Raw genomic sequence first — 23,309 nt, forward strand, 5'->3', positions numbered from 1 at the left:
TAAAAATGAATAAATCTCCTTCTGTCCACCTACTCGACATACACAGTGGCCGCTTTGTTAGGTATAGCAGTAGCCTAATAAAGTGAGCACTGAGTGTGTGTTCATGATCTTCTGCTGCTGTAGCCCGTCCACTTCAAGGTTCGATATGTTGTGTGTTCAGAGATGCTCTTCTGCACACCGCTGTTGTAACGCGTGGTTAATGGAGTTTCAGTCAGCTTGAACCAGTCTGGCCATTCCCCTCCGACCTCTCTCACTAACAATGGGTTTTCTCCCACAGACCCGCCGCTCACTGGATGTTTATTGTTTTTCCACACCATTCTCTGTAAACTCTAGAGACCATAGAACCATAGAAACTACAGCACAGAAACAGGCCTTTTTGGCCCTTCTTGGCTGTGCCGAACCATTTTCAGGCTAGTCCCTCTGACCTGTACACGGACCATATCCCTCCATACACCTCCCATCCATGTATCTGTCCAATTTATTCTTAAATGTTAAAAAAGAACCCGCATTTACCACCTCGTCTGGCAGCTCATTCCATACTCCCACCACTCTCTGTGTGAAGAAGTCCCCCCAAATGTTCCCTTTAAACTTTTCCCCCTCAACCTTAACCCATGTCCTCTGGTTTTTTTCTCCCTTGTGTGTGAAAAATCCCAGGAGATCAGCAGCTTCTGAGATCCTCAAACCACCCCATCTGGCACCAGCAATCACTCCACAGTCAAAGTCATTTAGATCACATTTACTTTTATAAATTTTAATTCAAGATACAGCACGGTTAATAGACCCTTCTGGTCCAATGAGCCTGCGCGACCCAGTTACACACATATGCCCTATTAACCAGCGGATCTTTAGAGTGTGGGAGGAAAGCTGAGCACCTGGAGCAAACTCAGGCGGTCAGGGGAAAAACTAACATACCCCTTACAGACAGGGGCAGGATTCTCTTCCCCATTCTGATCTTTGGTCTGAACCTCTTGACCATGTCCGCATGCTTTTAAGCATTGAATTGCTGCCACGTGATTGGCTGATTATGTATTTGCATTAACGAGCAGGTGTGCCTATTAGGGTGGCCACTGAGTGTTTGTCCCATTCTCTGTGTAAAAAAGTTTGCTCTTCAATTTCTCCCCCTCAACTGAAATCTAAGCCCTTGAGATCTTGATTAAAAGATTCAAAGTAGATTTATTTTCGAAGTGTGTATACAGAACACAACCCCGAGATTCCACCTCCGGCAGACAGCACGAAACAAAAAAAAAACATGGAACCCATTCAAAGAAAAACTTCGAAGACCCAACGCGTGAAGAAAAAGAACAAATTGCATAAACAGCAAAGAGTGAGCGAAAAACACAGAGGATATCAACGTCAGACCAGGAGTCCAGGAGTATTCAGTCTAGTTCAGTTCAGCTCCGCTCCGCCAGCCGAATGCAGACTGCGGAGCCAGTCTTCACCGAAGCGCCCCAATCCTCATCGATCACCCTGATCAAGCTGCTCAAAAACAGTTTTTTAAAGAAAGGAGTAACCAGAATCCAGAAACATGAACCACAAAGTCCCCCAAAATGAATCCACAGCCACGAGCCTCACCAATCAATCCTTGCAATGTGGATCCCAGGGGACCTCAAATTTCCTCCGACAGCAGGTAGTGCGAGGGAGTGGAAGACCAACCCTGGGGAAAGAGGCGGGTGCTTTCTCCCTATCTATGCCCCACATAATTTAATTCACCTTGATCAGATCACCTCTCGGTCTCCTCTGCTCTGTCCCATGTGCAGATGGTATTGTCCAGAAGGCACTTTGCAAGTCAAGAATGAAGCCTAAATCTTGCTTTATTAAGTTTCTTAACAGAGAAATAACAATTACCGACTCAATCTTCTGTAAGTAAGAAAGAACAAAGAACACAAATGAAGGAAACAGAAAGTAAATAACTCGTTTTGACACTGAACAGCAGTTCCACGGCATGGGTGTGAGTTGCTCCAGACTGCCGGGTTCTGCAGAATGCTGTGTCTCTGAAACCTGCCATTGTCATCACCCTGTGCCCAGTCGTATGACCTGGGCAATCGCGTTCTTCCATCTGCCTTCAATCTGAGTTCTAACAGACCCCGTCAAAACTTTTGTCTTTCCATCGTGAACGTCACGCGCTGGTCAATGGCCACTTTTCCTTCCACCAAATTTTTTCAGCAGTTTCCTCCTGTGTTACCCGGCATTCATACATTTCATTCAACAAATCTGTCGGCCTTTCAGTCATGAAATCTTCCAGTGCTCGGAGCGTTCCCGTAGCAGTGCCGCCTGGTCCTAATGCCTCTAACTGCAACACTTCATTCTGCATTCTCCTATTGCTTTCCGTTGCGACGTACTGGTGTGATGAAATGATCTGTAATGGTGACATGCAAAACAAAGCTTTACACTGTCCCTCCCCACAATAATAAACCGATTTACCTTGTCAGGCATCTTCAGTAGAGCGAGGAACAGTAACCGTTTTCATGTTCTGGGGCCCTGGTCAGAATTCTATGACATTGACGGTACAGCACAGAAATGGGCCCTCTGGCCCACAATATTGGTTTATTATTGTCACACGTACTGAGGTAAGAGTGAAAAGCTTAAACAAAAGACAATCTGCAGACACTGGAAATCCAAAGCAACACACACACACACACACACACACACACACACACACACACAAAACGCCGGGGGGAACTCAGCAGGCATCTGTGGAAAAGAGTAGCCAGTCCACGTTGGTCCGAGATCCTTCATCGGGACTGGGAAGGAGTCAGACTAAGAAGGTGGGGGGAGGGGAAGACGTACAAGGTGGTAGGTGATAGGTGAAACCAGGAGAGGAGGAGGGGTGCAGTAAAGAGCTGGGAAGTTGATTGGTGAAAGAGGTAAAGGGCTGGAGGAGGGGGAATCTGATAGGAGAGGGCAGATGACCGGAGGAGAAAGGGAAGGGAGAGGAGAACCAGAGGAAGGTGATGGGCAGGCAAGGAGAGAAGGTGAGAGAGGGAAATGGGAATGGGGTATGGTGAAGGAGAGGACGGGCTATTACCAGAAGTTTGAGGAATCGATGTTCTTGCCATCAGTTTGGAGGCTACCCAGACAGAATATAAGCTGTTGCTCCTCCATCCTGAGTGTGGCCTCATCACAGCAGTAGAGGAGACCATGGACTGACATGTCGGAATGAAAATGGGAAGAAGAATTGAAATGGGTGGCCATTGGGAGATCCCCACTTTTTGTGGTGCATGGAGGGAATGTGCTCGGCGAAGCGGTCTCCCAACCTACATCAGGTCTCATCGATATGCAGGAGGCTATACCGGGAGCACCAGATACAGTAATTGACCCAACAGACCAACAAGTGAAGTGTCACCTCACCTGGAAGGACTGTTTAGGGCCCTGAATGGTAGTGAGGGAGGAGGTGTAGGGGCAGGTATGGCCCTTGTTCTGCTTGCAAGGGTAAGTGCCAGAGGGGGATCAGTGGCGAGGGACGAATGGAGAAAGGAGTCACCTAGGGAGCGATCCCTGCAGAAAGTGGAAAGTGAGGGAGACAGAGAAAAGCTGGTCTTGCATACTGTTTATACAGATCAATTCATTATGCAGGGCATTGCATTCATATGACAACAGTACAGAACACTCAAAGAGAAAGTGCAGTACTGCCAATAAAAACATTTTCCACCCTTCTACCCTTCCATCCTTCCACCTTCCACCCTCCACCATCTACCTACCACCATCCACCCACCTATCCTTCCCCCCTCCCATCCTTCCATCTTCCCCCCTCCCTTCCATCCTCCCATCCTTCCCCTTCTCATCGTTCCACCCTTCCACCCTCCCTTCCTTCTGTCCTTCTCCCTGCAATCCTTCCACCTTCCACCCTTCAGCTTCCTGGAGATTCAAGGGCCGGTCTAAGAGGCTCCTGAATGCCTCTATCGTATTGGCCCCCACCACCTTTGGAGGGGTTACTCACCTTCAGAAGAACCTAAACAGCCTTGACAGGGCGAATGCGACCCCTAGCTGGGGGCATCTAGAACCAGTCTCAACACAGGGGTCAGCCGTCCGTGAGAAGTCATCGCACCCGGGGGGCAGATGGCCTTTGCCTTTCAAGAGGGCTGTGAAGTTGTTATCACTGCGGTGAAAGGGGAGCATTTGATGGCTCCGGGCCCGTACCAGATGGAGTTTAGAAGAACCAGTGGGGTATCTCATTGAAACAAACCAAATATTGAAAGGCCTGGATAGAGCGAATATAGAAAAGATGCTTCCATTAGTGGGGGCATCTAGGACCAGAGGGCACAGCCTGAGAATACAAGAATGTCCCTTTAGAAAAGGTTCAAAGTATATGTTATTATCAAAGTACATACATATCACCATATACAAATACATGTCACCATATACAAATACATGTCACCATATACAAATCATATCACCATATACAGATACATGTCACCATATACAAATACACGTCACCATATACAAATACATATCACCATAAACAAATACATATCACCATATACAAATACATATCACCATAAACAACCCTGAAATCCACTTTCCTATGGGCCGACTGAACAAATCTATAGAATAGTAAATATAACAGGATCACTGAAAGATCAATCAGAGTGCAGAAGACAACAAACTGTGCAAATGGAAACATGAAGTCCTTAAAGCGAGACCATTAGTTATGGGAACATCTCGATGGACGGGCAAGTGAGTGTTGTTCTCCCCTCTGGTCAAGAGCCTGATAGTTGAGGGGTAGTAACTGCTCTTGAACCTGGTGGTGTGAGTCCCGAGGCTCTTGTACCTTCTACCTGATGGCAGCTGTGAGAAGAGAGCACGGCCTGGTCGGTGGGGATCTCTGACCATGGAACTGAGATGAGGAGGGATTTGTTTAGCCAAGGGGTGCTGAATCTGTGGCATTCATTGCCACAGACAGCTGTGGAGGCCAAGTCATTGGGTATATTTAAAGCAGAGGTTGTTTGGTTCTTGATTAGTCAGGGTGTAGAAGGTTATGGGGAGAAGACAGGAGAATGGGGTTGAGAGGAATGATAAACCAGCCATGGTGGAGCAGACTCGATGGGCCGAATGGCCAATTTCTGCTTCTATGCCTGGTGGCCTCATGGTCTCACGTAGCGGGGGAAGAAGTGTTTAAATCCTCTGTGTGTTCCTGCTTCTGAAGGAGCTGTTTTGATCGTCTCACGTTGCAGCGGGTGAGCTCGGCTCGACGTGGCTCGGTGCCAGGGATTTCCCCCACCCCTCATACCGGCCGGCGTACTTACCCAGCCCTTTCCTCCCACACCTCCCGTCTTCCTGAGCACCCGACAGCTCTGCAAGAGTGCACATGAGAGAGCCATGTCACGCTTATCAGCTCTGATCGCAGGAGGCGAGGAGGGGGGATGTTAAACTCTCTGGCCATCCTGTTTCCTCAGATGTGCCCCGTACAAACTTCATTTCCAAATTTGGCCTTTTAGAGAAGAAAATGTACAACTTTTTAAAAAAAAGTCAAATCACCACAGCCCTGAGCCTGCAGAGCCACAGCGGTGCCCTCCCTTGCAGCCCAGAGGCCATTACTGCAGGGCTCTGACCAGTCCATATATAGGCAGGGGAGCCGAGCAAGGGGGGGGGGGGATGCGGTGGTGGAGATTGAATGCTTGGCATGCCTGAGTTTACGATGATAAGGAATTTGCTCAGCTCCTGACAATTTCAGTGTAAATAAGTGCTGTGGATTGGGGAGTGCTTTTGTGGGTTTGAAGACAGGAATCTGAGGGACATGGTCAGCAGTTGCTTTAAGGATATGATGACGCATATTTGATTCACTTGGTCCAATCTCACACTTCCCCAGGCCTCTCCCCTGCCCTCTTGACCTGAATTTCTCTGCTCTGCTCCCTTCAACCCCGGGGCAAGAGGCACAACTCAGGCAGCATCTCCAGAGGGGAATAAAGAGTCAGTTTTTCCGGTCGAAACCTCTCATCGGATAGGAAAGGAAAAGGGAAGAAGCCAGAAAAAGAGGGCGAGGGGAGGGGGAGGACTACAAGCTGGTAGATGATAGGTGAGACCAGGTGAGGGGAAGGTGGGGGGGGATTAAGTAATAAGCTCAGAAGGGTCTCAGAAATCCTGACGAAGGGTCTCGGCCTGAAACGTCGACCGCACCTCTTCCTACAGATGCTGCCTGGCCTGCTGCGTTCACTAGCAACTTTGATGTGTGGAGCTCAGAAGGGATAGGTGGAAGAGGCAAAGGGCTGAGGAAGAAGGAATCTGATAGGAGAGTAGAGTGGACCAAGGGGGGAAGGGAAGGAGGAGGGGCACCAGAGGGAGGTGATTGGCAGGTGAGGAGAAGAGAGGTGGTGAGAGGGGAACCAGAACGGGGATTGGTTAAAGAGAGAAGTTGGGAGGGGAAGAAGATACCGGAAGTTGGTGGAATCCATCTGGCCAGAGGCTACACAGATGGAATATGAGGTGTTGGTCCTCCAGCTGAGTTTGGCCTCATTGTGGCAGCAGTGGAGGCCATGGACCAAGATCTTGGAATGTGAATGGGAAGACCAATTGAAATGGGTAACACTGGAAGATCCTGCCTTTCCAGTCCTGATGAATGGCCTTGGCCTAAAAAGTCTTTATTCCCTTCTATAGATGCTGCCTGTGAGGTGCGTGGCCAAGTGGTTAAGGTGTTGGACTAGCGATCTGAAGGTTGTGAGTTCAAGCCCCAGCCGAGGCAGCGTGTTAACCCCACACTGCTCCAGTCCCACCCAGATGAAAATGGGTACCAGCAAAATGCTGGGGGTTAACCTCGCGATAGACTGGCGTCCTATCCGGGTGGGGGGGGGGTGGGGGGAAGTCTCATACTCTCAGTTGCTTCACACCACAGAAACCAGCATAAGCACCGGCCTGATGAGCCTATAAGGCTCCGGACAGAGTTTAACTTTAACTAATAGATGCTGCCTGACCTGCTCAGTTCCTTCCTTCATTGTGTGTGTGATGTGTGGTGTGTTCCCCATCTGCAGAAACCTGAAGTCCCACAAACCAGGTTCAGGAACAGCTACTTCCCTTCAATAATTTGGTTCTTGAACCAAGCAGCACAACCCAAATCACCTCCTCGGTTAGCAACACTGTGGGCAATTTTTGTTGTAACTCTTGTATCATTAAAGTCAAAGTCAAGTTTACTGTCATATGTAGAAATCCACTTGTACAATGAAAACCTTACTTACACCATCACAGGCACATGACATTCACAAGAAATGTTTGTATAATTGATATATAATTAATGTTTTTCTTCTGACTGTTGTGGTTCTAATGACAAAAGTCAGGTTTATTCTCACAGCTGCATCACAGGCATGTGACATAAGCTCCGTTCCCTCGACGCTGCGCGGGCGCACGGCCACACCGTAACAGAAATGCTCCCGAGCACATAGCCTTTGTTGCCACGCAGCTGGAATGTTTGCAACCGTTAAACATGTAAAATGCCACACAGTTTTGAGGCCACGTAAAATTTTCCTGCTCAGACTGATGGTTGGTCCACGCAGCCGTAAAACAAAATGAGAAAGAAAGTTGCTCATAAGAAAAATATAAGTTAAAGATTATACATCATTTTTATGAGAAAGAGCACAATGTGCTTGTGATGCTGCTGCAAGTAAGTTTGTTTCCCCATTTCCCTGGTACTTGTATGAGTACTTGTGCGATAAAAATTTGATTCTGAATGTGCAAGCTAATCTAGACTTTTTTAAACCAAGAGGTTTAAAGGTTGATGTTATTGCTGACTGACTAAACAACCTCTGTTATAAGCAACACACACAAAATGTTGGAACTCAGCAGATAAGGCAGCATCTACGGAAAAGATTGAACAGTCAATGTTTTGGGATGATACCCTTCTTTGGGACTGATAAGGATGGGGAAAGACACCAGAATAAAAAGGTGGGGAGGGAAAGAAGAGTCTGGCCGGAATGTGATCGGTAAAGCCAGCTGGGTGGGAAAGGTCAAGAGCTGGAGATAGGAAAGGAGGGTGGACAGTAGCAGAAAGGGAAGGAGGAGGGGACCCAGGTGAGAAGAAGTGGAAGTTTGGAGTGGGGAATAGAGGAAGGTGGGTGGGTGGGGGGAATTTGTGGGTGGCTCTGCCGCCACCATCTGCAACGGTCCTCCGGAGCGGGGGAGGCGCTGTGGCCACTATCTGCAATAGTCCTCCAGAGCAGAGGGAGGCGCTGCGGCCACCATCTCCACTCTGTCCTCCAGAGCAGAGGGGGAGCTGTGGCCACGGTCTGTCTTCCCGAGCGGAGGGGGGCGCTGCAGACGGCCGCTGCGGTCACGATCTGTCTTCCCGAGCGTAGGGGGCGCTGCGACCTACAATCTGTCTTCCCGAGCGTAGGGGGCGCTGCGGCTACAATCTGTCTTCCCGAGCGTAGGGGGCGCTGCGGCTACCGTTTGCGCGCGGTCATCCGGAGCGGAGGGGGCGCTGCGGCCAGAGTTTTCTCGCGTCCACTTTGCTTCCGGGTGATAGGTCAGAGTTGCTGCCGGAGGGGAGTGAGTTGTGGCCTAAAGTCGGGAAGTGTGCAGCGGAGCGAGGTGAGAGGGGAGGGGGACAGGAGGGACGGGGGGTACAGGTGGGATGGGGGGACGGGGGGACAGGGGGGACGGGGGGACAGGGGGGACGGGAGGAAGGGGACGGGGGGGACGGGTGGGACAGGGGGACAGGAGGACGGGGACGGGGGGACGGGTGGGACAGGGGGACGGGAGGACGGGGACGGGGGACGGGTGGGACAGGGGGACGGGAGGACGGGGACGGGGGGACAGAGGGGACGGGAGGAAGGGGACGGGGGGACGGGGGGACGGGGGGGACAGAGGGGACGGGAGGAAGGGGACGGGGGGACGGGTGGGGACAGGGGGACAGGAGGACGGGGACGGGGGGACGGGTGGGACAGGGGGACGGGAGGACGGGGACGGGGGGACAGAGGGGACGGGAGGAAGGGGACGGGGGGACGGGGTGGGACAGGGGGACGGGGGGACGGGGGGGACAGAGGGGACGGGAGGAAGGGGAGGGGGGGGACGGGTGGGACAGGGGGACGGGAGGACGGGGACGGGGGGACGGGTGGGACAGGGGACGGGAGGACGGGGACGGGGGGACAGAGGGGACGGGAGGAAGGGGACGGGGGGACGGGGGGACGGGGGGACAGAGGGGACGGGAGGAAGGGGACGGGGGGACGGGTGGGACAGGGGGACAGGAGGACGGGACGGGGGGACGGGTGGGACAGGGGACGGGAGGACGGGGACGGGGGGACAGAGGGGACGGGAGGAAGGGGACGGGGGGACGGGTGGGACAGGGGGACGGGGGGACGGGGGGGACAGAGGGGACGGGAGGAAGGGGAGGGGGGGACGGGTGGGACAGGGGGACGGGAGGACGGGGACGGGGGGACGGGTGGGACAGGGGGACGGGGGGACGGGTGGGACAGGGGGACAGGAGGACGGGGACGGGGGGACGGGTGGGACAGGGGGACGGGAGGACGGGGACGGGGGGACAGAGGGGACGGGAGGAAGGGGACGGGGGGACGGGTGGGACAGGGGGACGGGGGGACGGGGGGGACAGAGGGGACGGGAGGAAGGGGAGGGGGGGACGGGTGGGACAGGGGGACGGGAGGACGGGGACGGGGGACGGGTGGGACAGGGGGACGGGAGGACGGGGACGGGGGGACAGAGGGGACGGGAGGAAGGGGACGGGGGGACGGGGGGACGGGGGGGGACAGAGGGGACGGGAGGAAGGGGACGGGGGGACGGGTGGGACAGGGGGACAGGAGGACGGGGACGGGGGGACGGGTGGGACAGGGGGACGGGAGGACGGGGACGGGGGGACAGAGGGGACGGGAGGAAGGGGACGGGGGGACGGGTGGGACAGGGGGACGGGGGGGACAGAGGGGACGGGAGGAAGGGGAGGGGGGGACGGGTGGGACAGGGGGACGGGAGGACGGGGACGGGGGGACGGGTGGGACAGGGGGACGGGAGGACGGGGACGGGGGGACGGGTGGGACAGGGGGACGGGAGGACGGGGACGGGGGGGCGGGTGGGACAGGGGGACGGGAGGACGGGGACGGGGGGACAGAGGGGACGGGAGGAAGGGGACGGGGGGACGGGGGGGACAGAGGGGACGGGAGGAAGGGGACGGGGGGACAGGGGGGACGGGAGGAAGGGGACAGGGGGATGGGGGGACGGGGACCGGGGGACAGGGGGACGGGGGGTACAGGTGGGACAGGGGGACGGGGGGACGGGGACGGGGGGTACAGGTGGGACGGGGGGACAGAGGGGACGGGGACACGGGGGGGACAGGAGGGACGGGGGGGACGGGGACCAGGGGACAGGGGGACGGGAGGACGGGGACGGGGGGGACAGGAGGGACGGGAGGACGGGGGGTACAGGTGGGACGGGGGGACAGAGAGGACGGGGACGGGGACACAGGGGGACGGGTGGGACAGGAGGGACAGGGACACGGGGGGACAGGAGGGACGGGGGGACGGGGACCAGGGGACAGGGGGACGGGAGGACGGGGACGGGGGGGGCGGGGGGACGGGGGGTACAGGTGGGACGGGGGGACAGAGGGGACGGGGACACGGGGGGACAGGGGGACGGGTGGGACAGGAGGGATGGGGGGGACGGGGACCGGGGGACAGGGGGACGGGAGGACGGGGACGGGGGGGACACGGGGATGGGGGGACGGGGAGTACAGGTGGGACAGGGGGACAGAGGAAACGGGGGGGACAGGAGGGACGGGGACGGGGGTACAGGTGGGACGGGGGGACAGGGGGGACGGGGGGACGAGACAATCCATCCCTAGCCTGAGAGCTTGTGCCCTGGAGTGTCACGGTGAAAACCAGGCTGGGAACAGCCCCCACCCCGCCGGACCTGAAACTCTTCCCCCCGGGAGGGTTGATGTGTGTGTGGTGGGGCGAGGCCCTTTGCTGTCGCCCCCCACTCTCGGAATCCATCATGCAGAATTGCACTGGAGATTGGGAGACCTGGGGTTAGTGGGGGGAGCGGGGACGAGGTTCTCCATTCACTGTTAGTCAGTGCACCTGAGGCGCGGGGGTGAACCGACCCAGGCTGCCTCTGTTACGCTGAACATCCAAATTAACCCTGGTAGGGTGGGAGCTTCCATTGTCATGCGGGAAGATTCATTCATTGACTGATGGACATTTCCATAACTCCAAGATTAGAGATTGTTTTTACCACGAAACATAGAGTGAAATTTGTCTCTTTGTGTCAACGACCAACGCCGAGCCCCGCAAGTGTCGCCAGGCTCCCAAAGCCAACACAGCATGCCCCACAACTTTATTTATTTTTACCTTTTTTCTTCTATATGATGTACTGCATTGAACTGCTGCTGCTAAATTAACAAATTTCACGATAATAAACCTGATTCTGATTCTATACGCATTTGGACTGTGGGAGGAAACGGGAGCACCCGGAGGAGAAACCCACTCTGTCACAGGGCGAACGTATAAGCATCTTACAGACAGCAGTGGGAATCGAACCCGAGTCACTGGCCCTGAAATAGCTTTACACTAACTGCTGCAGTACTGTGCTGTCCCAATAAAATAAATATTTTGCAGAAGTACCTCCAAAATGTCAAGTTATAATATACAGTAACATATGCAGTACTGTGCACGGGGGTACCTGAGACTTTTGCACAGAGCTGTATTTGTCAACGTGAGCGAAATCTGGCAGGAGCAAAGAACATTGGGAATGGCAAGGTTGGCGGACCATGGGAAGGTTGTGGGACAGATGGCAGAGAAGGAGTGCCAGGGGCCGCTGGAGACGCACCATGCCCTGAGATACCAGGCAAGGTCATTTGAATCAAAACAATTGGTGTGTCGGTCATTACAGAATGTCTCTCTGGTACTTCCCGCTTCCTCCCCTCTCCCTTCCTTCTCCCTTCCCCTTTTCCCAACCATGATTCCCCTTTCCCTGTCCCCTTCCCACTTTCAGTCCACAATGGAGACCCATATCAGAATCAGGTTTATCATCACTTACAAATGGCATGAAATCTGTGGGGGGTTTTTTTGCGGCTTACGGTACAATGCATAAGATTTTTGCACAGTACTGTACATACTTTGAGCTTTGAAAGTGCCCGTGACTGTAAGCTGGACCTGACTGCGCCTGTTTTCCGGTTAGGGCCGCCATGGCCTCCCTCGAGCAGTGGGTGAATGACCAGCTGCACCAGCTGCTGGGCCTAAGTGACAAGTACGTGGCCCAGTTTCTGATCGGGACAGCCCGGCGTAGCGGTGACCCCCAGGACTTTGTCCAGCGGCTGGAGGGCACCGGCACGATCGACATCACGCCCAGCGTGCGCGTCTTTGCCGGCGAGCTGTGGGCCAAGGTGAGTGCAGCAGCGGGGAAGGGGGTTGGTGGGTGGGTGCACCGGGAGTGTTGGGTCTGCAGAATGGCGGTCTCCCTTTGATAGACACCCAGTGGGCAGCTCTCTGTAGCTCTCCTGGGGTGTGTAGGGGACAGTGCGGGGAGGTGGGGTTCTTGTGGTGGGGGGTAGTGGAAGCCACCGAGGCCCCCTGGAGGGGAGCTGGTATGCCGTGTTCCTGAGTTTCGTCTGAGAGCCTGTATTGGTTCTAACTCTCTGTTGGGGGTGTGTGGGGGCTCCTGATGGTTGAGGGGGCACTTGAAAGGGCGTATACTGCCTTGGCCTTCATTCCTTGGGCAGTGGGGAGGGGTGGGTGGGTCTTGAGTTCAGGAGCTGCGAGATACCTTTGCAGTTCTATGAAACTGGTTCGTCCACCCATGGAATATTGTTTTCAGTTCCAGTCGCCCTATCACGGGAAGGATGTGGAGGCTTTCGAGAGGGTGCAGAGGAGATTTACCGGGATGCCGCCTGGAGCTGAGAGCATGCCTTATGAGAATGGGTTGGAAAGTGACTCGATAGAGGAGAATAAAGGCTGATCTATACTTGTGCGTACTAGCTTACGCAAGTGGGCTACGCCGTAGTGAGCATTTATACATGTGCGTTGGTGTGTCTGCACCGCTCTGCCATTCACCGCCAAAACGCTAGTTGGCGGTGGGGTTTCTATGCCACTGTGTTGAGTTTCTTCATGTTGAAACTCAAACTCAGAGACTGGCAATCACCATTCGAGTTTTAGCTTCAGGTGGAAGTCAATAGACTGTAGCAGCTGGCTACAAACTGGCGTCAAGCACACGGTCCTCCATAATTTTGGAGGTCTGTAAAGCTTTATGGAAAGCATTGCAGCCGGAGTTCCTTCCCTGCCCTTCAGTCGCCCAATGGGAAGCTATTGCAGCGCAGGAGGAAATGCGATGCTACCAAGCAGACCAATCACAGTTGTTGAGGTCTGCGTCGCCGCAACACGTGGTTACATTTTGGGAGAGGTGCGCGTTAGGCTACGGTGTAAGGTTTGGCGTAGAGTACAGCGTAGCTACGCCGTGCTTACAGCGCACATTTGACACACAAGTATAAATCAGCCTTAAGAGGCATAGAGTGGACAGTCAGTGTCATTTTTGCAGGCAGTACCAGGAGACATACTTTAAGTTCTTTGAAGGTGGCTGGAGGAAAGAATAGTGTGATTTTCACAGAATGGTGGGTGCGTGGAGCTTTCTGTCAGAGGTGGGGGTCCTTCAGGGATATTTACATGAACATTTGGATGACAGGACAATAGAGGGTTCTGTGGGAGGAAAGGGTTAGAGGGATGGTCTGCACTGTGCAATGTTCTCAGACCCAGCGCTGGGAGGAGGGCTGATTTGCCTGTCTGCCGGTGGTGACCAATCTGTGGCTGTCTGCCTGTCCCTCTCCCCAACCCAGATCCCCAGGAAGGCGCCGGAGGAGAAGGCCTCGCGGGCAGTGGAGCGCGAGGCCCGGGCCCTGCAGCACAAGAACCGCACTTACCAGCTGCTGGAGGAGAGTGAGGACAGCGGGTCCGAGGGGCAGCCGGAACGCCACCGGTCCAAGGCCAGGGCCAAGCGGCCCCACCTCCGCAGGAAGAGGGCCGAGTCGTCGGGCAGCGAGGCTGAGGAGAGTGCGTGAGTGTCTTTGGGGGGCGGGGGTCTACGGGAGGAGGGTGGGCAGGTCGAGAGGATGCGGAAAGCTCGGGCGAGGGGTTGGTTGGGAAGTCAGGAGTGAGAGGACAGCAGGGAGGTTGGGGCAAGAGGGGATTGGTGGTGGGAGATGGTGATGGGGTTGGGGCAGGAGAGAGGGCTGAATGTGGGCAAGAGGGATGATGGAGAGACAGACAAAGTAACTTATCATGCAAAGAAACTTATTCATGGTGTTCACCGATCCCTGTAAAGCCCTCCCATCCAAATACCTTCTCAGCTGCTTCCTCTGACAGCTTGCTCCATGTGCACACCACCTTCTGAGCAAAGAAGTAACTCTTTTATTGATTTGGACTGATGGGTTGGTAAATTGAGCAGGACAATGGCAGATAGAATTTAATCCTGATCGGGTAACTTCCACATCAGAAGTCTGTCTGTCTGTCTCTCTGTGTCTCTCTCCCCCCCCCCCCACCTCCCCCTGCGCTCTTTCCACCTCCCCCCGCCCTCTCCCCTCCCCCCTCCCCCATCCTCCCCCCCGCACTCTCCCCCCCCGCTCTCCCCCATGCTCTTCCCATTACGCTGTCACACAGTCAATTTCCTGTTTGTGAGATCAGTGTATGCGTATATGTTGCACTTTTGAATTTTGTAATATTCGGGGAGCTCATTCACAGATACAGGTGTCATTAGGCGGGCTTTTGTAATCCAGGGATGGCCCGCATTGAGGAAGAAGGGTCCTTGGTCTACAAGTCCAGAGGAGGCTTGTGTCCATGCACAGGACGTGAAGTGTAAGCACAGGGAGGTGTTGGTGGTACAACTTCATAAATTATGAATTCTCAGTTCAGTTATGAGGTGCTGGAGGCCGGTTCTGTTTTCTTTGGAACTGCTGGGGGCACCTGGTGGATGTGTACAGATTATGGGAGGTGTAGGTAGATAGGTTCGATGATTTTCCTTATGGTGTAGGAACACGGGACCAGAGGAGGTGATGGAGGCAGGAACAGTAACGACATTGAAATGGTACTTGGCACAGGTACACGGAGAGGAAAGGTTTAGGATCCCGGCAAAGCATATGTAAGTGGGACCAGCTTAGATGGAGCCTTTGTCACCATGGACCATCGGGCTAACGAGCCTGATTCTGTGCTGTATTACTCTATAACTAGAGGGCAAAGTTTTGGTTTTTAGGCGAGTGGGGGGCTTAGAGGGATTCTGAAGGGAATATTTTCATGCTGAGGGTGTTCTGAATGTGACCCCCTTCTGCCTGAGAAGGTGCAGGAGGCAGGTACTCTGGGCAGGCACTTGACCAAGCTGTAGACCACATGCTGGTGTTTTATTGTTGGTACAAACACAATGGGCTAAAGGGCTGTGTGATTGATACTGGGAAAGCAGTAACGTTGCTGGGTCCTGAGCTATTACAGGGGGTTTGGTGTGAGAAGGGAGTGTGCAGGCCTGTCTATTGTTGCTGGGTCCGGGCCTCGGTTTCACGCAGTCAGGTGTGCCCCACTGACCGGTGTTTCACCCAGTCCGGTGTGCCCCACTGACCGGTGTTTCACCCAGTCCGGTGTGCCCCACTGACCGGTGTTTCACCCAGTCCGGTGTGCCCCACTGACCGGTGTTTCACCCAGTCCGGTGTGCCCCACTGACAGGTGTTTCACCCAGTCCGGTGTGCCCCACTGACCGGTGTTTCACCCAGTCCGGTGTGCCCCACTGACCGGTGTTTCACCCAGTCCGGTGTGCCCCACTGACCGGTGTTTCACCCAGTCCGCTGTGCCCCACTGACCGGTGTTTCACCCAGTCCGGTGTGCCCCACTGACCGGTGTTTCACCCAGTCCGCTGTGCCCCACTGACAGGTGTTTCACCCAGTCCGCTGTGCCCCACTGACCGGTGTTTCACCCAGTCCGCTGTGCCCCACTGACAGGTGTTTCACCCAGTCCGGTGTGCCCCACTGACCGGTGTTTCACCCAGTCCGGTGTGCCCCACTGACCGGTGTTTCACCCAGTCCGCTGTGCCCCACTGACAGGTGTTTCACCCAGTCCGGTGTGCCCCACTGACCGGTGTTTCACCCAGTCCGGTGTGCCCCACTGACCGGTGTTTCACCCAGTCCGGTGTCTCCAACTGACCGGTGTTTCACTCAGTCCGCTGTGCCCCACTGACAGGTGTTTCACCCAGTCCGGTGTGCCCCACTGACCGGTGTTTCACCCAGTCCGGTGTGCTCCACTGACCGGTGTTTCACCCAGTCCGGTGTCTCCCACTGACCGGTGTTTCACCCAGTCCGGTGTGCCCCACTGACCGGTGTTTCACTCAGTCCGCTGTGCCCCACTGACCGGTGTTTCACCCAGTCCGGTGTGCCCCACTGACCGGTGTTTCACCCAGTCCGGTGTGCCCCACTGACCGGTGTTTCACCCAGTCCGGTGTGCCCCACTGACCGGTGTTTCACCCAGTCCGGTGTGCCCCACTGACCGGTGTTTCACCCAGTCCGCCGTGCCTCACTGACCGGTGTTTCACCCAGTCCGCCGTGCCCCACTGACCGGTGTTTCACCCAGTCCGCCGTGCCCCACTGACCGGTGTTTCACCCAGTCCGCCGTGCCCCACTGACCGGTGTTTCACCCAGTCCGGTGTGCCCCACTGACCGGTGTTTCACCCAGTCCGCCGTGCCCCACTGACCGGTGTTTCACCCAGTCCGGTGTGCCCCACTGACCGGTGTTTCACCCAGTCCGGTGTCTCCCACTGACCGGTGTTTCACCCAGTCCGCTGTGCCCCACTGACCGGTGTTTCACCCAGTCCGGTGTGTCCCACTGACAGGTGTTTCACCCAGTCCGCTGTGCCCCACTGACCGGTGTTTCACCCAGTCCGGTGTGCCCCACTGACCGGTGTTTCACCCAGTCCGCTGTGCCCCACTGACAGGTGTTTCACCCAGTCCGCTGTGCCCCACTGACAGGTGTTTCACCCAGTCCGGTGTGCCCCACTGACCGGTGTTTCACCCAGTCCGGTGTGCCCCACTGACCGGTGTTTCACCCAGTCCGGTGTGCCCCACTGACAGGTGTTTCACCCAGTCCGGTGTGCCCCACTGACCGGTGTTTCACCCAGTCCGGTGTGCCCCACTGACCGGTGTTTCACCCAGTCCGGTGTGCCCCACTGACCGGTGTTTCACCCAGTCCGGTGTGCCCCACTGACCGGTGTTTCACCCAGTCCGGTGTGCCCCACTGACAGGTGTTTCACCCAGTCCGCTGTGCCCCACTGACCGGTGTTTCACCCAGTCCGCTGTGCCCCACTGACAGGTGTTTCACCCAGTCCGGTGTGCCCCACTGACCGGTGTTTCACCCAGTCCGGTGTGCCCCACTGACCGGTGTTTCACCCAGTCCGCTGTGCCCCACTGACAGGTGTTTCACCCAGTCCGGTGTGCCCCACTGACCGGTGTTTCACCCAGTCCGGTGTGCCCCACTGACCGGTGTTTCACCCAGTCCGGTGTCTCCAACTGACCGGTGTTTCACTCAGTCCGCTGTGCCCCACTGACAGGTGTTTCACCCAGTCCGGTGTGCCCCACTGACCGGTGTTTCACCCAGTCCGGTGTCTCCAACTGACCGGTGTTTCACTCAGTCCGCTGTGCCCCACTGACAGGTGTTTCACCCAGTCCGGTGTGCCCCACTGACCGGTGTTTCACCCAGTCCGGTGTGCTCCACTGACCGGTGTTTCACCCAGTCCGGTGTCTCCCACTGACCGGTGTTTCACCCAGTCCGGTGTGCCCCACTGACCGGTGTTTCACTCAGTCCGCTGTGCCCCACTGACCGGTGTTTCACCCAGTCCGGTGTGCCCCACTGACCGGTGTTTCACCCAGTCCGGTGTGCCCCACTGACCGGTGTTTCACCCAGTCCGGTGTGCCCCACTGACCGGTGTTTCACCCAGTCCGGTGTGCCCCACTGACCGGTGTTTCACCCAGTCCGCCGTGCCCCACTGACCGGTGTTTCACCCAGTCCGCCGTGCCCCACTGACCGGTGTTTCACCCAGTCCGCCGTGCCCCACTGACCGGTGTTTCACCCAGTCCGCCGTGCCCCACTGACCGGTGTTTCACCCAGTCCGGTGTGCCCCACTGACCGGTGTTTCACCCAGTCCGCCGTGCCCCACTGACCGGTGTTTCACCCAGTCCGGTGTGCCCCACTGACCGGTGTTTCACCCAGTCCGGTGTCTCCCACTGACCGGTGTTTCACCCAGTCCGCTGTGCCCCACTGACCGGTGTTTCACCCAGTCCGGTGTGTCCCACTGACAGGTGTTTCACCCAGTCCGCTGTGCCCCACTGACCGGTGTTTCACCCAATCCGCTGTGCCCCACTGACCGGTGTTTCACCCAGTCCGGTGTGCCCCACTGACCGGTGTTTCACCCAGTCCGGTGTGCCCCACTGACCGGTGTTTCACCCAGTCCGGTGTGTCCCACTGACAGGTGTTTCACCCAGTCCGCTGTGCCCCACTGACCGGTGTTTCACCCAATCCGCTGTGCCCCACTGACCGGTGTTTCACCCAGTCCGGTGTGCCCCACTGACCGGTGTTTCACCCAGTCCGGTGTGCCCCACTGACCGGTGTTTCACCCAGTCCGGTGTGCCCCACTGACCGGTGTTTCACCCAGTCCGCTGTGCCCCACTGACAGGTGTTTCACCCAGTCCGCTGTGCCCCACTGACAGGTGTTTCACCCAGTCCGCTGTGCCCCACTGACCGGTGTTTCACCCAGTCCGCTGTGCCCCACTGACAGGTGTTTCACCCAATCCGGTGTGCCCCACTGACCGGTGTTTCACCCAGTCCGGTGTGCCCCACTGACCGGTGTTTCACCCAGTCCGGTGTGCCCCACTGACCGGTGTTGCTGGGGTCCGGTGTGCCCCACTGACCGGTGTTTCACCCAGTCCAGTGTGCCCCACTGACCGGTGTTTCACCCAGTCCGGTGTGCCCCACTGACCGGTGTTGCTGGGGTCCGGTGTGTCCCACTGACCGGTGTTTCACCCAGTCCGGTGTGCCCCACTGACAGGTGTTTCACCCAGTCCGGTGTGCCCCACTGACCGGTGTTTCACCCAGTCCGGTGTGTCCCACTGACAGGTGTTTCACCCAGTCCGGTGTGCCCCACTGACCGGTGTTTCACCCAGTCTGGTGTGCCCCACTGACCGGTGTTTCACCCAGTCCGGTGTGCCCCACTGACCGGTGTTTCACCCAGTCCGCTGTGCCCCACTGACCGGTGTTTCACCCAGTCCGGTGTCTCCAACTGACCGGTGTTTCACCCAGTCCGGTGTGTCCCACTGACAGGTGTTTCACCCAGTCCGCCGTGCCCCACTGACCGGTGTTTCACCCAGTCCGGTGTGCCCCACTGACCGGTGTTTCACCCAGTCCGCTGTGCCCCACTGACCGGTGTTTCACCCAGTCCGCTGTGCCCCACTGACCGGTGTTTCACCCAGTCCGGTGTCTCCAACTGACCGGTGTTTCACCCAGTCCGGTGTGCCCCACTGACCGGTGTTTCACCCAGTCCGCTGTGCCCCACTGACAGGTGTTTCACCCAGTCTGGTGTCTCCAACTGACCGGTGTTTCACCCAGTCCGGTGTCTCCAACTGACCGGTGTTTCACCCAGTCCAGTGTGTCCCACTGACAGGTGTTTCACCCAGTCCGCCGTGCCCCACTGACCGGTGTTTCACCCAGTCCGGTGTGCCCCACTGACCGTTGTTTCACCCAGTCCGGTGTGCCCCACTGACTGGTGTTTCACCCAGTCCGCTGTGTCCCACTGACCGGTGTTTCACCCAGTCCGGTGTGCCCCACTGACAGGTGTTTCACCCAGTATGGTGTGCCCCACTGACCGGTGTTTCACCCAGTCCGGTGTGCCCCACTGACCGGTGTTTCACCCAGTCCGGTGTGCCCCACTGACCGGTGTTTCACCCAGTCCGGTGTGCCCCACTGACCGGTGTTGCTGGGGTCCGGTGTGTCCCACTGACCTCTGCACTCCTCCATTCAGGAAGAAGTCGCCATCCCCTCGCAAGCAGTCAGCGTCCGAGGAGGAAGAATGGGAGAAGGAAGAGAAGGACCGGCTGAAAGATCTGGAGGAGCGGGACGCTTTTGCTGAGCGGATCAAAAAGCGGGACAAGGACAGGACCCGCCTTGTCCTGGAGCGCTCCGATAAAAAGGTAGGCAAGCTCAGGAACTGGGCCAGTCAACCCTCCAGCCTGTTCAGAGACTCTGTTACCTCCAGACATGACACACATGTGTCTGGGCTCTCTGACACTCCACGTGGCTAACACTGCCTTCTGGTTTTATTGCTGTCATGTGTACTAAGATCCAGTGAAAAGCTTGTTTTGCCCACTGTTCATACAGACCAGATCATTAGAAGGTGCACTCAGGTAGAACTAACAATGCAGAGTAAAGTGTAGTGCAAGTAAAAGGTAGTGAGGGATTGTGAGGCCAGGAGTCCATCTTGTTGCATTCAGAAGTCTGATAACAGCAGGTTAGAAGCTGTTGAGCCTGGTGGTACATGCTTTCTGTCTTTTGTACCTTCTGCCTGATGGGAGAGGGGAGGAGGGAGAATGTCCGGGGTGGGTGGGTCTTTGATTACACCGCCTGCTTTACTGAGGCAGTGAGACGTGTCGACAGAGTCCGTGAGAAGGAAGGCTGGTTCCTGTGATGTGCTGGATTGTGTCCATGATTCTCCGCTGCTTCTTGTCGTCACGTGCAGAGCAATTGCCGTCCCAAGGCGTTTTACACCCAGGTGCTTTCCGTTGGTCAGGGTTGACCGTGTTCCGAGAGTCATATGACACAGAAACAGGCCCTTCGCTCCAGCTTGTCTGTACGGAACAACGTGCCTTCCTGAGCGAGTCCTGTATGCCTGAGTTTGGCCCATGTCCATCAAAACCTTTCCTGTCCATGGACCTGTCCAAATATCTTCGAAATGTTGTAATTTGTACACATTTTTAAATTTCCATGTACCCACCATCCTCCGTGAAAATCTTCCCCTCAGATGCCCTTGACCTGACGCCTCTCATCTTAAACTTATGGCCTCTAGTTTTATGCTTCCTTAAGCTCGGCAAAAGATTGCCATAGCAATTCACCTCACATATTCCACCTCTCAGCCTCCCTCACTCCAGGAAAAACAATTCCAGTCCATTCTGCCTCTCCTTGTAACTCCCGCCCTCTAGTCCTGGCAGAATAGTGAATCTTTACTGCACTTGCACCATTTTGTTACTACCATTGCGTGGTGCCTGAAAACCCACCGTCAGCCCATCGACACTGCCTTGCCAAATTTTGTAACTTGTGTGTCTCCACACCATTCTGCTGCTGCAGAACCATACATTCCACGCCAAGTGTCAGTGATATAAACCTGATTCTGATTTCAGCTCTTGGCTTAATCTGTAACTCGATTGTTTCTTTCCCTTCATGATGCGGCTTAAGGCCCTTTGTGTTGAGCCAGCCTTTTTTTATTGAGGCTCGCAACTGCTTATGGCATTGCGCTAGTTCTTGTCAAGTAACACTTCTCAGAAGAACCGGGAGGAACTCGGCAAGTCAGGCAGTATCTGTGGAAGGGAATAAAAGTTACGATAAAAAAAAATAAAATAGAAGGGTCTCACTCCAAAATGTTGGCTGTTTATTCTCTTCCATGGATCCTGCCTGATTTGCTGTGTCTAGCTATTTATTTATTGATTGATTTATCTATCAATCAATCAATCGATCGATGGAGATGCAGTGTGGAATGGGCCCGACGAGCCACGCCACCCAGCAATCCCTTGATTTAATCCTAGCCTAATCACAGGACAATTTATGATGACGGATTAACCTCCAGCTGGTACGTCTTTGGACTGTGGGAGGAAACCGGAGCACCCGGAGAGGAAATCCAAGTGGTCATGGGGAGAATGTACAAACTCCTTACAGGCAGTGATGGGAATTGAGCCCAGGTCATCTGTTCTGTAAGGCACTGTGCTAACCACTACACTTCCATGTCATTGGCGTCTGTTGCTCAGGATTTCTAGTGTCTGCAGAATCTCCTGTATCTCTGCAGAGCCTGGGGGGTGTTTGATGTGATAAATTAGTTGTAGGAACAGGTGTTGTTGCAGAGTGTCGGATGAGTTGGTACGTCTGTCCCACCTGTCCAGCTGTGCGCTCTCAGTACCTGGGAGCTGGAGGGCGAAGGGTCCCACGGGTTGAATTCAAGTGCTGCAGGTGCTGGAAACCTGAAATAAAATCAAAGCACTGAAAGCGCTCAGCAGATCAGGCAGCATCTGTGGAGAGGGAAGCTGTTCGCATTTGCTTTTCACAGGCTCTAAGAAACTAAGAGTTAATCGAGATTGCCCACTGTGGCAATGTGGCTTTACACAGCATCCTGGTTTCTGTAGAATTCGAATCAGAATCAGGTTCACTTTCAGTGACAAACGTCTTGAAATTTGTTCTGTGACAACAGTACAGTGCAAGACATAATAATCAATATGTTTCAGTAAGAAATAAAATTATTAATGGTGCAAGAAGTTCAGAAATCTGGTGGAAGAGGGGAAGAATCTGTTCCCAAAATGTCTGTGGGTCTTCAGGCTCGTGTATACCACCCCTGCTCCCGATGGTAATGATGGAAGAGGCATGTCCTGCTGGTGAGGGTTCTAATTGTGGAAGCTGTCTTCTTGAGGCACCTCGATGGAGGGGAGGTTTGTGCCTGTGATGGAGCTGGCTGAGTCGACAACCCTCGGCAGCCTCTTTCGATCCGGCGTGATGAAGCCAATGTGAGTAGATCCCAGCCACACTTCCAGAGCAAGCCGCCATCCACCGACTCTGTGGTGCCAGGTTCAGTTCTGGCTGCGATGCCTTTTACAGCCCAAGTATTCTGCTGACACTGACTGCGTCTGAACTCAAGCCAGTGCGTAACCGCACTAACCACGTGAGTCACTGCGCTGAAACGTCACTGAGGTTCGGGTGCTTTATATTGAAAATGGCACCCGCCCAGGCTGGAATCCTATCGAGGAGTCTGGGTGGTTTATATATGGAACGACAGATACCTGGCTGTGATTACCAAATGGAATTTAATTCAAGGGTTCGAGGCATTAATAATTAAAATAACAGATACCCAGGACTGAGTTGCAGGCTGAAATCTAATCCAGGGGTTCAGGGTTTTGTATGCAGAATAATGGATACCGCGGAATAGGTCACAGGCTGGGTTCGGGAGATTTATTCCTGGAATAATAGATACCAAGGAATCTAGTATAGGCTGAGTTCTAATCCTCGGGTTCAGCGGCCTTATATACAAGCAACGCATCCCCAGATCTATTCCAGGGATGTTTGTTTACACCTGGAATAATGGATTCCTGCAAGTGGGTTAAAGGCTGGAATTGTATT

General features: G+C 55.3%; 1 protein-coding gene and 1 long non-coding RNA gene across 4 annotated transcripts in view; one reads left to right on the forward strand and one right to left on the reverse strand.

Annotated features, from left to right (window-relative positions):
* Positions 1 to 1,790: 1,790 nt before the first annotated feature.
* On the reverse strand, positions 1,791 to 5,371 carry LOC140197404 (uncharacterized). Its single transcript, XR_011885948.1, has 3 exons — positions 5,244 to 5,371; positions 3,938 to 4,198; positions 1,791 to 2,356 (listed from the first exon to the last, which is right to left on the reverse strand). It is a non-coding gene; the product is annotated as an uncharacterized lncRNA (long non-coding RNA).
* A 3,059-nt stretch (positions 5,372 to 8,430) lies between these two features.
* The window catches only part of dhx16 (DEAH (Asp-Glu-Ala-His) box polypeptide 16), a 56,224-nt gene continuing 41,345 nt past the window's right edge, over positions 8,431 to 23,309 (forward strand). For all 3 annotated transcript variants that reach the window (XM_072259148.1, XM_072259149.1, XM_072259151.1), the window contains exons 1-4: positions 8,431 to 8,514; positions 12,109 to 12,313; positions 13,757 to 13,974; positions 19,960 to 20,128. In XM_072259148.1, coding sequence (XP_072115249.1) covers positions 12,116 to 12,313; positions 13,757 to 13,974; positions 19,960 to 20,128 — 585 coding nt within the window. In that variant the 5' untranslated portion in view covers positions 8,431 to 8,514; positions 12,109 to 12,115. The remainder of the gene's footprint in view (positions 8,515 to 12,108; positions 12,314 to 13,756; positions 13,975 to 19,959; positions 20,129 to 23,309) is intronic.

This window comes from Mobula birostris, chromosome 5 (genome assembly GCF_030028105.1).
Source record: "Mobula birostris isolate sMobBir1 chromosome 5, sMobBir1.hap1, whole genome shotgun sequence".
Lineage (NCBI taxonomy): Eukaryota > Metazoa > Chordata > Chondrichthyes > Myliobatiformes > Myliobatidae > Mobula > Mobula birostris.